The sequence below is a fragment of the Aegilops tauschii genome, chromosome 6 (genome assembly GCF_002575655.3).
Source record: "Aegilops tauschii subsp. strangulata cultivar AL8/78 chromosome 6, Aet v6.0, whole genome shotgun sequence".
NCBI classification, from domain to species: domain Eukaryota; kingdom Viridiplantae; phylum Streptophyta; class Magnoliopsida; order Poales; family Poaceae; genus Aegilops; species Aegilops tauschii.
In genome coordinates this window covers 37,519,108-37,536,354 of record NC_053040.3, presented here as the reverse complement: position 1 = coordinate 37,536,354, position 17,247 = coordinate 37,519,108, and the positions used below count along the sequence as shown (strand labels likewise).

Here is a 17,247-nt window from a genome sequence, read left to right as displayed (position 1 = left end):
GAAGGTTCTAAGGATTGTTCATGGAACCTTCCATCGGTTTGAGGAAGATTCCATTTATTTTCCTTTTTTTTTTCTTTTTCTGTGTTTTTTATGGTTTTCATCGGGGTTTTTTGTCCTTTCTTTTTTTTTCTAATACATATCAAATTTTTTAATACCCATTATAATTTTTTTGTACACACGCTGAACATTTGTTTGATATACGATGAACAATTTTTTACATTGTTTAAACATATATTTTTAAAGTCACTTAACATACTATTGAAACACATGAACATTATTTTGAATACCAAACATTTTTTAAATTACACAAACATTTTTTACATTGGATAATATTTATAAAAATATCACAGATGTGAACATTTTTTTAATGCCACGAGCTTTTTAAATTGTATGAAATATTTTTTAAAAATATTCAAAGATTTTTTTAACATTGTATAACCACGTTTCAAAATGTCATGAATATGTTTTTGGAACCTGTGAATTTTTTTAAATGCCACGAACATTTTTTCATTGTACAAACATTTTTTAAAAATGCCACAAACATTTTTTCAGAAGCATGAACACTTTTTGAATGTCATTTTGCCATTTCCCCTTCTTGTAGATTGTATTAATGTATTGAACATTATGCCAGAGCTGGAGCACGCCCTGGATGGCACCACATGTGCAAAGATATAGGTTTCTACAGCTTCTGCTGATATATGCCTGAATCAATTGGTACAACAAGTTGTTTTAAAATCCTCAAAAAAAAATTCAAGTTGTTTTAACTCATACTAGTGTAGTGTCAAAAAACGTCTTACATTATGGGACGAAGGGAGTAGTTTTTATGGTACATTGCAAAGTAGTACCAGCCAGGTTGTTGTGATTCAAACAGCTTCACAAGCAGAAGCAGGCGGGGTAATATGAGTAAATTCTGGGAATACAAAACAAATTCTGACACAGGCAGGGCAGGGTAGCCAGCAGAGATACAAAGAATCAGAAACAGAAGCTTGGCACATATGAACCAATCATACAAATTAATCAAACGACTGCCTTATTACTGTATGTCAAACTAATTTCATCCTTAGCACCAGCAGTGCGTATATATGCCAAACTGATCAATCAACAGTGGCATCAGCAGACAGCAGTATGTATCTTTGCCAACACAAGAAAGAATACACAGGTAAGTATCTCTGCTTCATTACTGTATTCACTCATATGTAGGGAGCAGCCTAACTCAACACTATTAACCTAGCAAAATCTGCTGAATTTCTGCATCAGAGATCTATTATATACCAGCCAACAATGAAGGAGTTCCAATGTGATCACACAAGAAGATTCACCGTATACCAGCCAACAATTCAAACGACAACACAAGTTTTTCTTCCTATCAAAGAAGAAGTCACAAGTGTATATGCTATGTCTACCCCTAATTCTCTACCACTAAACTCGGATATACTCTCATTCATAGGCAGCAGCCCAACTCAACTTTAATCCAGTGGAGTCTGTTGACTTGAACTCTGATCAGCAGGATGTTCTCTCTGGGAAGTCTGTTGGCTTGAAGCCTGATCAACACCATGTTCTCTCTAGGAAGCCTGATGACTTGAATTCTCAGCAGGAGGAGCACGTGGGTAGATGATTCCGTAGTGATCTCCGGAGTACAGCAGGGTCACTCTCGGACAGAGAACTCCAGGAACAGTGTAGATATCTGGATCATGTCCTCCTCGGACTCGCTCCACCCTGAGGGGTACCTCAAGCGCTGTGGCCAAGGCCACCATCATAACATGATCCGTGAACCGACGAGCTGGAGTGACACGCCGAATACACCACTGTTCATAGAACAACAACAGGTTAGGTAAGTTGAGTGTCGTGTATCCAAGAATGGATGCATTGGAAATCAGCACGAGGTAATGTAAGGGAGGATATGAATCACTGACATCTTCCAGACTGTAATTTCCTCTGAGCCCTGGTATAAGCAGTTCATACACCTCCTCGTGCGAGCATATCTCGATAGCTACTACTAATCTGAGGAAAATGAAGACTACCAAGAAAATGTGTCAGAAACATGAAGTATGATGAACAAAAGGAAAAATGACTTCAAGGGTGTTTCTCTCACTGTCAAGCGTCGTATCGTACTTGCTGAAGAACTCGAGAAGTTTCTCTTTACGGTTGCTAAAAATGGCACATATTATGTCAGTGAGATGGAATGCACTTGGCTACAATACTATGATGGAATTGCAGAAAACCAAGCGAGTCAAGAACCTGCTAGTTGATTCCATGCTGTTCCGCCTGCCATGTTTCTTCCATCTCATCACTTTCTTGATCAGATCCTTAAATGCCTGAAAGAAGCAGCGACTGAATAATTCGTACTTGATAATCATATGTAATAGGTTACAATGATACATACAGAATACTGATCAGTAGCAAGATATAAAAGAACACAGCTAAGACAACTCGCCTGAGAAGCTTTAGTCACTAAGCATATACTATAGCATAGTAATAGAACAGTGAGGTGGCTATACAATAATAACCGGTAGGTGTGCATTGTTGTAGTGCTCAAACAAGCATAAAATTATGTTATTTCCTTATTATATTGCTGTTGTTCCTTTGCAAGTATATTTTCTTAAGGCCGTTGTTACAATCGGGTTGTTAACTTTTCAATAAACTTCAAATTTGAGTTTCTGCCAACAGTGCGTAACACTGTGATGGCATGCCACTACTGTTAAGCAATTGTGCATCTCCTGCAAATGACAAACAAAGATAGTGAGATGCCAGATGCTTCTTCAAGTGTACTGTAACCTGAAGAGAATCATCCCTTGCAAGCATGTTTATCCAAGAAAGAACAAGTATGGAGAAGGCGAGAACTTACTCTGCTGCTCCTGGAAAACTCAGAGTTCCATCGAAGATTTGCATGTTGCGTAGACAGTCTTTGAACAACATCAAGGAGACGCTGTTCCTCATGTGTGTCCTGCCTATCAATAACTTGCTCCTGTTGTACATTCGCAAAAACAGAGAAAGTTAAATAACTAAACCTACATCCTATGAAAGGAAAAGAGGGGAGGATGATTACAAGGTATGAAAATATGAAGCTCCTGTAGAAACACTCCCCATCTCCAATAACCGATCGATATTCCGAATAGGCATCAAGATGGTTCGCCTCGTCAGAAGCAAGCCTATGATATCTTCTGACTTCAGTGATGGGATGTGTCTGCAAGGAACACACAAATATGAGAATTCAAGTTACGCTGAGTTGAACATGGAAACAACATATCTAAAAATGTGATGGGAATTTTGTTTTCATTCAAATTTTCAGGTTTCCATGTTCTCTGGAAATGTTTGAAACCGCTAGTATATAATCTCATCATTAATACTGATCGGTTGTTGTTCAGTAAGAAAACAAGAAGATATCTATTAACACATGATAAACTCAATAACAGTACAAGTACGATTCAGGTCCCATCAATCACAACCAAGAGTCAACATACAGTTTAGTATTTATAAAAGAGAAAATAATCCTTCTGAACAGTTGATTGTACAGGAACCACTAATCACAGTATCTTGTGATATAGGGCTTTGATCCTGATTTTTCTTGCACTTCCATTTTGAACATTCCATTAGGCAAAATGGAGACAAACCTGGTGCTTCACATGTTCCGAACATATTTCCCTTACTTTTCCACAAAAAATCTATTTGACAGGAAATGAAGAAAACAAAGTTAAAGACCATACATCATCCTGCCAGTCTTACAATTGTACAGAATCAACAAGAAGATTGAGTATTTCAAAACAAGAAATAAGGGAATAGAAAACGAATGGAATTAACAAACAACCAATCAATTTATTTTTCCTTTTCCCGGTCAAAGGAAAAAAAACAATAATGTATAGCAAGAGCACAAAACGTGTGCGTCCAAATCTTCTTTATTTTGGGCAACTATTTATATGAAATTATATTCTGAGACTTCTGAACCAAATGGTGAAACTTCTCGCCAAATCCTAAAGTGGTCGCTGATTTTGCATGTAAATGGCAAATGATTTACATGAATTATGTTCAGTTATGCAGCCTTGAACTAATGTTTGTCTAGATTACAGTTTCTGATAACAGCATCTGTTTACAAAGGAAGCCATACATTCGACTTCAGGCTCTGTTACCAAAATATTGCAGTAATCAGACAACAGTTTCAACAAGATAGCCATTTGCTTCAAAATACAATGCCAGATTGTGGAAAGACCCACAAGAAACAAGGACATGTGTACTTCTGCCAACATTTGCCCAAGATTACTCCTATATTCTATGATGCCGCGTATCACTCTAACCAAGATTTCATGCCTTGATTACACTAACAGGTCCAAGAATTTAACAGGAACAAACAGAAACCAAAAACCAAAAATTCCTGGTTCTTCTTTCTATGCACAAAAATTAGGTAACTGCAAGAATGCTCATATGGTCATACCACCCAAGAATCACAAGTGAGAAGAGTGGACAAGATTCAGGCCATACCTTGTTCTTGACCCGACTCCAGATCGATTTCCCCTTTACTTGCGGTAGTTTGTCCTGCTTGGGTGTCACCTTTACCACAACCTGTACTTGTGATAGTTTCTCCTGCTCCACAGAATTAGCATCAAGATCACATTTCGGATTAGCAAAGGTGAAAGGGCTAACAAGATTGAATTGTTGAGTTATCCAAATCCTTTCTACTCTTGCCAATTATTCATATGAATTGACTTTTGAGGCTTCAGAGCCAGTTTCAGGCTTTCAGGCAACAGATGATGTACGTCTGGCCAAGTAATCCCGAGAAAACATTCAGATAAACTTCCCCTATAACGACATTCATCTACACTGGAAACTGATACATTTTGGCATCAAGATTTCTTGCCAAAATATGACAGCAATCACTGCCAAGACATGATCCTCATATCCCCCCACATTTTTCACTTGCAGCAAAAGTGCAAAACATGCTATCATATACCAAACCAAATAGAAGAATCAGTTAGCACAAGCCTGGACACGTAAATCTTGAACAGTCGCGAATAATCACAACAAGATCCTTGCCTACCTCTAAATTTGATAACGCACCGCAAGAAGAGCCTAATCAGGAAATGCCTAATCGTCAAACTGTCCCCAACATTTGCCCGAGATTTCGTTTCTACTGCTAAATCATCCCCGACCCCATGATTTTGACAGACCACAGCAAGCAACATGATTCATGCTCATACCTGTTCCTTCTGGTACATCGCCTCTTCCGCGCGCAACGAGTTGTACTGCTCAAGAGGAAACCAAGAAACGCTCAAGAACGCACTCCAGAGACTCCAAGAACTCCAAGAAACAACAAGAGCACGTCGCAGAGGCCCTCACCTGCTGTTCCCATCGCCTGGTCCCCTCCTCGACGGCCGCCTGCTGTTCCCGTCGCCTGTTCGCCTCCTCGACGGCCGCCTGCTCTTGAATCAGCTGCTCGATCACCGTCTGCTCGAACACCGTGTTGGGGTCGAACGGCTGCTCCTTGTCGACGGCCGCCTGCGCTTCAATCAGCCGCTCGATAAGCCGCTGCCTGGCCACCAGCTTGGGGTCCAAGTCCAACGGATGCGCCGCCGCGTCGGGCACCTCCCTCGTCTCCGCCACCACGGGGTGGCTCCACCTCACCCGCGCCTTTCTGCCGCCCATCTTGCTCGACTCCCCGACCTCGTCTCCGAAGGCCGCGCCGAAGTCGAGGGAGCTGCTGCTGCTGCTGCTCGCGGAGCTCGGAGGAGAAGGAATGGTGGAGATTCCCTTGCCCTTCCGGGGGTCGACCACCGTGGCGGGGCTCGACCCATCGGCGCCGCCTCCGGCCTGGTCGAGGTGGAGGGGCGTCGCGGGGGGAGGTGGAGGTGGCGGCGCAGCAGCGGTCGGGGAGGAGGCGTTGGAGTTGCAGGCCGGTTCTTCGATCCGGTCCTCCTCGACCGGTTCTGTTGCTCCTGAACCGGGCGCGTCCATCGCGAAACTTGGAGGACTCGCCTTGCAATTTCGCTAACTCGCGGGGGGCGGTGGAGAAGAAACGTGTGGAAGGTGCGGGAAGCGGGATGGGAAAGGGAAGAAGGTTTGACGGCTATTTATTTGGAAATTCTGATGGCGGTTTGGTCCCTTGTGAGTTCCTGTTTTGCAAACAACTCCACGTTGAACGCAAGGGCACCCACACAAGGCCGCAACGAATTTCGCTAAAATCTTGAGATGGGAGCTTTACCTAACAGTAGATAGATTCAACTGATGGTAGTATGAAAAATGAATGCATTAAATTAAGGAAGATAAATATAGCTCCCATCATGAATATTTTGTGGGAATGAATTTGATGGCGGGTCTATCATTTGGAAATCCTATATAAATAAACAAATGATTATTGTTATCATTAGTAACCTATTTCTCTCAATGGAACAATGTCGTCACTATATGTAATCATGCACGAGAATAAGTCCACGTGAACATACAACCTTGCAAGAAAACACATAATCAAAGTAAATGAGTACTCTATTAATTTTGAGATTATATTGATACTAGCGTACGCATTATTACCAACATTCATGTGTGTCCTTACGACGGCTTAAGATGTAGATGGATTTTTTTATTCTTTTTGCGGAAAGATGTAGATATATTCACTTGATAGTAGTATCGAAAATAAAATGTAAAATAGAAAAAAGCTTTCATGATCGAATATTTTGTGGCAATGAATTTAATGGTGGGTCTATCACACAGAAGTCTATGTAACTAAACAGATGACCCTTATTAACTAAAATTTATCTTTTGCTCGCGGGCTCATTTGAGCTCACAATGAACAGTAAAATCTAAAAATATTTAAAACAAATTAGAAAAATTCTCATTTTTTCCAACTATCTTTGACATATGTTTTGAGTTCCTGCAAAATTTCATCATCAAATGACATTCATGGAAGTTGTTGCAGAAAAACAAAAGCAACACTCCAAACTGCGTTCGAAAATAACTATTTTGGAGCATGGATTTTGTTTTTTCCCTTGACTTCCACGAATGTCATTCCATGGTGAAATTGGGTGAGCACTGAAAACTTTTGTCAATGTTTGCCACAAAAAAATAGATTTTTTTATTTAAAAAATTGATTTTACTATTCACTTGAGCTCGAGCTTAAAAACAGCATGTCCCTTGTTAACTTATTTCTCCGAGCATGCAACCATGTTGACGCAACACGTAACACATGCATGGGGAAAAGATCACCTCGACATATAACCATGTAGGGGAACCCACAATCAAAGTAAGTGAGTAGTCCATTAATTTCAAGATTATGTTAATACTAGCCTACTCATTATTACGAACATTGATGCATTTCCTTACTATGGTTTAAGGGCAGTCCTAGCGCACTATTTCTTAAACTATATGTAATGGAATTAAATAGAAATTTAGATATGGCAATGCGAGTGTACTGTATCTTAGTGTTGTATCTAAAACTATCCTCATTTAATGTCTTTTGTGAGAGAAAAGTTATCAAATGTCTTGATTTTGGTGCTCACATCTATATTTAGATTAGGTTATGGTTGTTTTATATTTCCTCATTAATTAGGCGCCACATCAAATTTTTACCTATGAAATTGTGCTATGATAGAAACATTGGGAGTGTCCTAAGATGTACTACCTCCATCCTGGTTTATTGGCCCCCTTTATAATTTGTGCCAAATTTTGACCAAAGATTTAACTAACAAAATATTAATGCATGTCAACAAAAATTATATCGTTGGATTCGTATTTGGTGACATACATGAACATATTGTTATTGAACTTTATAGTCAAAGTTTGGCACAAAATACAATGAGGACCAATAAACCAGGACGGAGGTAGTAATAGATAGATTCATTCACAGGAACCAATAATCAAAGTAAATAAGTAGTGTGGAAAATAAATGCATTGAAGTCAGAAAAATAAATATAGCTTCCATCATGACCGAATATTTTGCAGCAATGAAGTTAATGGAGAGTCCACCGCTTACAAAATCGTCAAAAAATGGATGCCTCCCCACCAAATGACCACAATCAAAGTAGAATAGAAGTATTGATGTGTGCTTGATACCATCAACATGATGTGGTCTCTCGACAAGAAGACTAGGCTCGGCCGACTGGCCCACAACGATGCAACTATTCGGTCGTCAGGCCGAACGGTGCTCAATAACAAGAAGAACTATGTAGGGTATTATTCTCCGAAGGCCCAAACCAGGGTAACTTGTGCGTGCGGGCTCCATCCCAGTACTTCCAATCTACACTAGTGCAGAATCGGGCTATTGTCCCAGTTCGTAAGGACCTTTACCAGCACTAAAGGGTGGGGACTAAAGCCCCCCGTAGTCCCGGTTCAACACGAACCGGGACCAAAGGCCCACCACGTGGCACGAGCACGCGCCGGGGGGCTGGGGGCTTTTAGGGGTTTTGGGTTTATGGTTTATTTTCCCTTTTAGTTTTGTGTTTTCCATTTAATTCTTTTTCATTTCAAACATATTTTACAATACTATGATACGTCTCCAACGTATCTATAATTTTTTATCGTTCCATGCTATTATATTATCTGTTTTGGATGTTTAATGGGCTTTAATATGCACTTTTATATTATTTTTGGGACTAACCTATTAACCGGAGGCCCAGTGCCAGTTGCTGTTTTTTTGCCTATTTCGGTGTTTCGCAGAAAAGGAATATCAAACGGAATCCAAACGGAATGAAACCTTCGTGAGGATCTTTCTGGGAACAAACGCAATCCAGGAGACTTGGAGTGGAAGTCAGAGACGCGATGAGGCGGCCACGAGGTAGGAGGGCGCGCCCCCACCCTCTTGGGCCCCTCGTAGCTCCACCGACGTACTTCTTTCGCCTATATATACCCTTGTACCCTAAAACATCCAGGAGAGCCGCAACCTTCTGTACCCATGAGATCCCACCTGGGACCTTTTCCGGCGATCTGCCGGAGGGGGATTCGATCACGGAGGGCTTCTACATCAACACCATAGCCTCTCTGATGATGTGTGAGTAGTTTACCACAGACCTTCGGGTCCATAGTTATTAGCTAGATGGCTTTTCTCTCTCTTTGGTTCTCAATACAAAGTTCTCCTCGATGTTCTTGGAGATCTATTCGATGTAATATTCTTTTGCGGTGTGTTTGTCGAGATCTGATGAATTGTGGGTTTATGATCAAGATTATCTATGAACAATATTTGGTTCTTCTCTGAATTCTTATATGCATGACTTGATATCTTTGCAAGTCTCTTCAAATTATCGGTTTAGTTTGGCCTACTAGATTGATCTTTCTTGCAATGGAAGAAGTGCTTAGCTTTGGGTTCAATCTTGCGGTGTCCTTTCCCAGTGACAGTAGGGGCAGCAAGGCACGTATTGTATTGTTGCCATCGAGGATAAAAAGATGGGGTTTATATCATATTGCTTGAGTTTATCCCTCTACATCATGTCATCTTGCCTAATGCGTTACTCTGTTCTTATGAACTTAACACTACAAGAAACAGTTATTTTGCCGTCTGCCACGGCGGACGGCAAAGGCTCGAACGGCGGACAGCAAAGACCTTTGCCGTCAGCCGCGGACGGCAAAGGCTCGAACGGCGGACAGCAAAGACCTTTGCCGTCAGCCGCTGACGGCAAAAGGCTCCGGCAAAGAAGGCTACGGTAAACAGCTGCTTTGCCGTCTGCTTCCTGGCGGCTGACGGCAAAGGCCCTTTGCCGTCTGCAGCGGACGACAAAGAGAGCGGACGGCAATAATTGTGCTGTCAGTCCGTTAAGTGGCTAACGGCAGGCCTTTGCCGTCCGCCGCTGACGGCAAACTTTCTAGTGCCTTTGCCGTCCGCTTCCGCCTCGCCCGCCGCATCGGCCGCCCCCGCTTCCGCCTCGGCCTGCGGCACCACTTCCGCCTCGGCCGCCGCGTCGCGTCGCGTCGGCCGCCCCCGCTGAGGCGCTGCCGCCTGCCCCCCTGCCCGCTGCCGCCTCGCCTGCCCCGCGTGCCCCGACGCCTCCTGCCCACCGCTTCCCGTTGCCGCGCTGCACGCCTGCCGCGCTGCCGGCAGCCGCCTCGCCTGCCCCGCGTGCCCCGATGCCTCGCGGTCAACGCCGCCCTCTCGTCTTCCGCGCTCCGCCCTCTCGTCTTCCGCGCAGCCGTCTCGTCTTCCGCCCGCCGCCCTCTCGTCTTCCGTGGCCCGGCGCCTCTGTGCCGCATTAAATCCGCCCGGCGCTATAAAACCCGCCCTGCGCGGCGCGTTTGGTCACACCGGCCACCTCCTCCACCGCCCCGCCCCCCTCCTCTCTCTCTTCACACCGGCGTTCTCTTCGCGGGATGGCGTCCAGCGACTCGGACTCCGACGGCGCGGCACCGGACAGCCACTGGCCGTCGAGCCTCATGTTGGGGCAGACGGAGGACCTCGCTCGGTTCGGCCTCTACGTGCCGCCGGCGGCGAAGCTGCCGCGGCCGTGGAGGATCTCCGCGGATGGATTCCCCACGCAGGGCGCACCGGCGACGCCGGCAGAGCTTCGCGCGCACCCCGGGGGACGCTACAACCGGAAGGGCCGCCGCCATTTTTGGAAGGGCAAGCGGTTCGACGACGTCATCGGCGCCTTCAAGCGCGCCGCCCGTGGGCTCCCCGTCGGCGACATCACAGGCGAAGCCGGGCCCTCCGGCCTGCGCGGGCGCGGGCGCGCCCCGCCTCCTGGCCCCGCCCCACCAGCCCCGGCCGAGGTTGTGATCCCGCCGGAGCAGGCGGCGCTCCAGCAGGACGGCGACCCGGAGGACACGCCCGGGCTCCTCGCGATCCTGGCGCAGTCAGCGGAGGAGGCCGCCACGGCGGCGGCGCTGGAGGCCCAGGAGGAGGCGGCGCAGCAGGCGGCGATGGCGGCGCAGCAGGCGGCGCTAGAGGCCCAGGAGGAGGCAGCGCAGCAGGCGGCGATGGCGGCGCAGCAGGCGGCGATGGCGCCGCCGGAGTGGCAGCAGGTGCCGCCGGAGTGGCAGCAGGCGCCGGCGGCCGAGGAGGAAGAGGATTCGGACGACGTCCCGGTGGACTGGGACGACGTCGCGAACCGCTCCAGCAGCGACGATGACGGCGGCAACGGCCCGGCCATGATTGACCTAGATAGCGACGCCGAGTAGTTTTTTTACTATTTATTATGTACGAACTACTTTATGTACGAACTTTTTTTAGTGTGTTGTTTGCGGCCCTAAAACTAAACTAAAACTAAACCTAAAACTAAAAAAACAGAAAAAAAGGAAAAAAGGGGTAGAGCTCACCTGAGGCAGGGCCGGTGGAGGAGGGGGGCGGGGCGGTGGAGGATGTGGCCGGTGGGGGGCCGGGGCGACGGGGCAGCGGGGGGCCGGGGCGACGGGGCGGCGGGGGCCCCGGGGCGGTGGAGGAGGGCGGCGGGGCGGCGGGGCCCCGGGGCGGTGGGGCCGGGGCGCCGGGCGGCGGCGAGTGCTGGGGGCGGCGGCGCGCGGCGGCGGTGGGGTGGGATGTGGGGTGGGATGTAGTGCGCGTCGGCGAGGAGAGAGAGGGAGAGAACAGAGAGTAACGGGCGGGGGGTACGGGCCGTTAGGTAGTCTCCTCTTTGCCGTCCGCCACTATTTGTCGTCCGCCCTTTTGCCTCTTTGCCGTCCGCTGGCAGACGGCAAAGAGGTGGGGCGTTAAGTTTTCCCCAAACGGGCGGGGGGTGGGGGCCACCTCTCTCTTTGCCGTCCGCTGGCGGACGACAAAGAGCCCGCAGATGGCAAAGAGCTTCTTTGCCGTCTGCCACTTCTTTGCCGTCTGCCACTTCTTTGCCGTCCGCTTTTTGGTAGCTGATGGCAAAGAGCTTCTTTGCCGTCAGCTAGCGGACGGCAAAGAGCTGGCAGATGGCAAATTAGCTGATTCCAGTAGTGTAATACTCTAGATGCATGCTGGATAGCGATCGATGTGTGGAGTAATAGTAGTAGATGCATAATCGTTTTGGTCTACTTGACACGGACGTGATGCCTATATTCATGATCATGCCTAGATATTCTCATAACTATGCGCTTTTCTATCAATTGCTCGGCAGTAATTTGTTCACCCACCGTAATATATGCTATCATGAGAGAAGCCACTAGTGAAACCTATGGCCCCCGGGTCCACTTTACATCATATAAGTTTCCGATCTACAATTCTAGTTTCCTATTTATTTTATTTTGCAATCTTTACTTTCCAATCTATACAACAAAAATACCAAAAATATTTATCTTATTATCTTTATCAGATCTCACTTTTGCAAGTGGCCTTGAAGGGATTGACAACACCTTTATCGCGTTGGTTGCAAGTTCTTGATTGTTTGTGCAGGTACTAGGTGACTTGCGAGTTGTCTCCTACTGGATTGATACCTTGGTTCTCAAAAACTGAGGGAAATACTTACGCTACTTTGCTGCATCACCCTTTCCTCTTCAAGGGAAAACCAACGCATGCTCAAGAGGTAGCAAGAAGGATTTCTGGCACCGTTGCCGGGGATATCTACGCTCAAGTCAAGACATACCAAGTACCCATCACAAACTCTTATCCCTCGCATTACATTATTTGCCATTTGCCTCTCGTTTTCCTCTCCCCCACTTCACCTTTGCCGTTTTATTCGCCTTTTTTCGTTCGTATCTTTTTGCTTGCTTCTTGTGTGCTTGTGTGTTGGATTGATTGTTTGTCACGATGGCTCAAGATAATACTAAATTATGTGACTTTTCCAATACCAACAACAATGATTTTATTAGCACTCCGATTCCTCCTATTACCGATGCTGAATCTTGTGAAATTAATGCTGCTTTGTTGAATCTTGTCATGAAAGATCAATTTTCTGGCCTTCCTAGTGAAGATGCCGCTACCCATTTAAACAACTTTGTTGATTTGTGCGATATGCAAAAGAAGAAAGATGTGGATAATGATATTGTTAAATTGAAGCTGTTTCCATTTTCGCTTAGAGATCGTGCTAAAACTTGGTTCTCTTCTTTGCCTAAAAATAGTATTGATTCATGGAATAAGTGCAAAGATGCTTTTATCTCTAAGTATTTTCCTCCAGCTAAGATCATCTCTCTTAGAAACGATATTATGAATTTTAAGAAACTTGATCATGAGCATGTTGCACAAGCATGGGAGAGGATGAAATTAATGATACGTAATTGCCCTACACATGGTTTGAATCTATGGATGATTATACAAAAGTTTTATGCCGGATTGAATTTTGCTTCTAGAAATCTTTTAGATTCGGCCGGGGGAGGCACTTTTATGGAAATCACTTTAGGAGAAGCTACTAAACTCCTAGATAATATTATGGTTAATTATTCTCAATGGCATACCAAAAGATCCACTAGTAAAAAGGTTCATGTGATAGAAGAGATTAATGTTTTGAGTGGAAAGATGGATGAACTTATGAAATTGTTTGCTAATAAGAGTGTTTCTTATGATCCTAATGATATGCCTTTGTCCACTTTGATTGAGAATAATAATTAATCTATGGATGTGAATTTTGTTGGTAGGAACAACTTTGGTAATAACACGTATAGAGGAAACTTTAATTCTAGGCCATTTCCTAGTAATTCCTCTAATAATTATGGTAATTCCTACAACAACTCTTATGGAAATTTTAGTAAGATGCCCTCTAATTTTGAGACTAGTGTTAAAGAATTTATGAATTCGCAAAAGAATTTCAACGCTTTGCTTGAAGAAAAATTGCCTAAGATTGATGAGTTGGCTAGGAACGTGGATAGAATTTCTCTTGATGTTGATTCTTTGAAACTTAGATCTATTCCACCTAAGCATGATATCAATGAGTCTCTCAAAGCCATGAGAATTTCCATTGATGAGTGCAAAGAAAGAATCGCTAAGATGCGTGCTAAAAAAGATTGCTTTGTGAAAGCGTGTTCTTCTAGTTTTCATGATAATAATGATGAAGATCTAAAAGTGATTGATGTGTCTCCTATTAAATCTTTGTTTTCCAATATGAATCTTGATAAATATGGGCCTGGAGATGAGTCAACTTTAGTTAAAAGGCGTCCCAATGATTCGGAGTTTTTAGATCTTGATGCTAAAATTAATACAAGTGGGATTGAAGAGGTCAAAACTTTACATAGCAATGAACCCACTATTTTGGATTTCAAGGAATTTAATTATGATAATTGCTCTTTGACAGATTTCATTTCCTTGTTGCAATCTGTGTTAAATTCTCCTCATACGTATGATCAAAATAAGGCCTTTACTAAACATATCATTGATGCTTTAATGCAATCTTATGAAGAAAAGCTTGAATTAGAAGTTTCTATCCCTAGAAAACTTTATGATGAGTGGGAACCTACTATTAAAATTGCGTATGATCAAAATAAGGCCTTTACTAAACATATCATTGATGCTTTAATGCAATCTTATGAAGAAAAGCTTGAATTAGAAGTTTCTATCCCTAGAAAACTTTATGATGAGTGGGAACCTACTATTAAAATTAAGATTAAAGATCATGAATGTTATGCTTTATGTGATTTGGGTGCTAGTGTTTCCACGGTTCCCAAAACTTTGTGTGATGTGTTAGGTTTCTGTGAATTTGATGATTGTTCTTTAAATTTGCACCTTGCGGATTCCACCATTAAGAAGCCGATGGGAAGGATTAATGATGTTCTTATTGTTGCAAATAGGAATTATGTGCCCGTAGATTTCATTTTTCTTGATATAGATTGCAACCCTACATGTCCTATTATTCTTGGTAGACCTTTCCTTAGAACGATTGGTGCAATAATTGATATGAAAGAAGGAAATATTAGATTCCAATTTCCATTAAGAAAAGGCATGGAACACTTTCCTAGAAAGAAAATTAAATTACCTTATGAATCTATTATGAGAGCCACTTATGGATTGCACACCAAAGATGACAATACCTAGATCTATTCTTGTCTTTATGCCTAGCTAGGGGCGTTAAACGATAGTGCTTGTTATTCCTTGCTTTTTGAACTGAGGGAAATACTTACGCTACTTTGCTGCATCACCCTTTCCTCTTCAAGGGAAAAACCAACGCATGCTCAAGAGGTAGCAAGAAAGATTTCTGGCGCCGTGATATACAAATTGATAGGAAAATAATATGATGGAAGATAGACCCGGGGTCCATAGGTTTCACTAGTGGCTTCTCTCAAGATAGCATAATTTACGGTGGGTGAACGAATTACTATAGAGCAATTGATAGAAAAGCGCATACTTATGAGAATATCTAGGCATGATCATGTATATAGGCATCACGTCCGCGACAAGTAGACCGAAACGACTCTGCATCTACTACTATTACTCCACACATCGACCGCTATCCAGCATGCATCTAGAGTATTACGTTCATAAGAACAGAGTAACGCATTAGGCAAGATGACATGATGTAGAGGGATAAACTCAAGCAATATGATATAAACCCCATCTTTTTATCCTCGATGGCAACAATACAATACGTGCCTTGTTGCCCCTCCTGTCACTGGGAAAGGACACCACAAGATTGAACCCAAAGCTAAGCACTTCTCCCATTGCAAGAAAGATCAATCTAGCAGGCCAAACCAAACTGATAATTCGAAGAGATTTGCAAAGATAACAAATCATACATATAAGAATTCAGAGGAGAATCAAATATTGTTCATAGATAATCTTGATCATAAACTCACAATTCATCAGATCTCGACAAACACACCGCAAAAAGAATTACATCGAATAGATCTCCAAGAAGATCGAGGAGAACTTTGTATTGAGATCCAAAGAGAGAGAAGAAGCCATCTAGCTAATAACTATGGACCCGAAGGTCTGTGGTAAACTACTCACACATCATCGGAGAGGCTATGGTGTTGATGTAGAAGCCCTCCGTGATCGATTCCCCCTCCGGCGGAGCGCCGGAAAAGGCCCCAAGATGGGATATCACGGGTTTCATTCCGTTTGGACTCCGTTTGATATTCCTTTTATGCGAAACACTGAAATAGGCAAAAAAAAACTACAATTTGCACTGGGCCTTCGGTTAATAGGTTAGTCCCAAAAATAATATAAAAGTGCATAATAAAGCCCAATTAAACATCCAAAACAGATAATATAATAGCATGGAACAATCAAAAATTATAGATACGTTGGAGACGTATCAAGCATCCCCAAGCTTAATTCCTGCTCGTCCTCGAGTAGGTTAATGATAAAAACAGAATTTTTGATGTGGAATTCTACCTAGCATATTTTCTAAGTAATTCTGTTTATTGTGGCATGAATGTTCAGATCCGAAAGATTCAAGACAAAAGTTTAATATTTACATAAAAAATAATACTTCAAGCATACTAACAAAGCAATCATGTCTTTTCAAAATAACATGGCCAAAGAAAGTTATCCCTACAAAATCATATAGTCTGGCTATGCTCTATCTTCATCACACAAAGTATTTAATCATGCACAACCCCGATGACAAGCCAAGCAATTGTTTCATACTTTTGATGTTCTCAAACTTTTTCAATCTTCACGCAATATATGAGCGTGAGCCATGGACATAGCACTATATGTGGAATAGAATGGTGGTTGTGGAGAAGACAAAAAGGAGAAGATAGTCTCACATCAACTAGGCATATCAACGGGCTATGGAGATGCCCATCAATAGATATCAATGTGAGTGAGTAGGGATTTCCATGCAACGGATGCACTAGAGCTATAAGTGTATGAAAGCTCAAAAGAAACTAAGTGGGTGTGCATCCAACTCGCTTGCTCACGAAGACCTAGGGCATTTTGAGGAAGCCCATCATTGGAATATACAAGCCAAGTTCTATAATGTAAAATTCCCACTAGTATATGAAAGTGACAACATAGGAGACTCTCTATCATGAAGATCATGGTGCTACTTTGAAGCACAAGTGTGGTAAAAAGATAGTAACATTGTCCCTTCTCTCTTTTTCTCTCATCTTTTTTTATTTGGGCCTTTTTCTCTTTTTTTTATATGACCTCTTTTTTCTTTTTTTCCTTTTGTCCGGAGTCTCATCCCGACTTGTGGGGGAACCATAGTCTCCATCATCCTTTCCTCACTTGGGACAATGCTCTAATAATGATGATCATCACACTTTTATTTACTTACAACTCAAAAATTACAACTCAATACTAGAACAAAATATGACTCTATGTGAATGCCTCCGGCGGTGTACCGGGATATGCAATGAATCAAGAGTGACATGTATGAAAGAATTATAAAGGTGGCTTTGCCACAAATACGATGTCAACTACATGATCATGCAAAGCAATATGACAATGATGGAGCGTGTCATAATAAATGGAACGGTGCTAAGTTG

At 43.4% G+C, this 17,247-nt stretch overlaps 1 protein-coding gene across 1 annotated transcript; it reads right to left on the bottom strand.

Moving 5' to 3' along the window:
- Positions 1-1,007: 1,007 nt before the first annotated feature.
- On the bottom strand, positions 1,008-5,880 carry LOC109785344 (uncharacterized). Its single transcript, XM_020343940.3, has 10 exons — positions 5,329-5,880; positions 5,190-5,234; positions 4,474-4,575; positions 3,612-3,662; positions 3,047-3,184; positions 2,846-2,965; positions 2,239-2,315; positions 2,093-2,148; positions 1,914-2,017; positions 1,008-1,805 (listed from the first exon to the last, which is right to left on the bottom strand). The coding sequence occupies exons 1-10, from the start codon at positions 5,632-5,634 to the stop codon at positions 1,563-1,565; spliced, it is 1,242 nt and encodes a 413-aa protein (XP_020199529.2). The 5' UTR covers positions 5,635-5,880; the 3' UTR covers positions 1,008-1,562.
- Between the last annotated feature and the right edge of the window lie 11,367 nt (positions 5,881-17,247).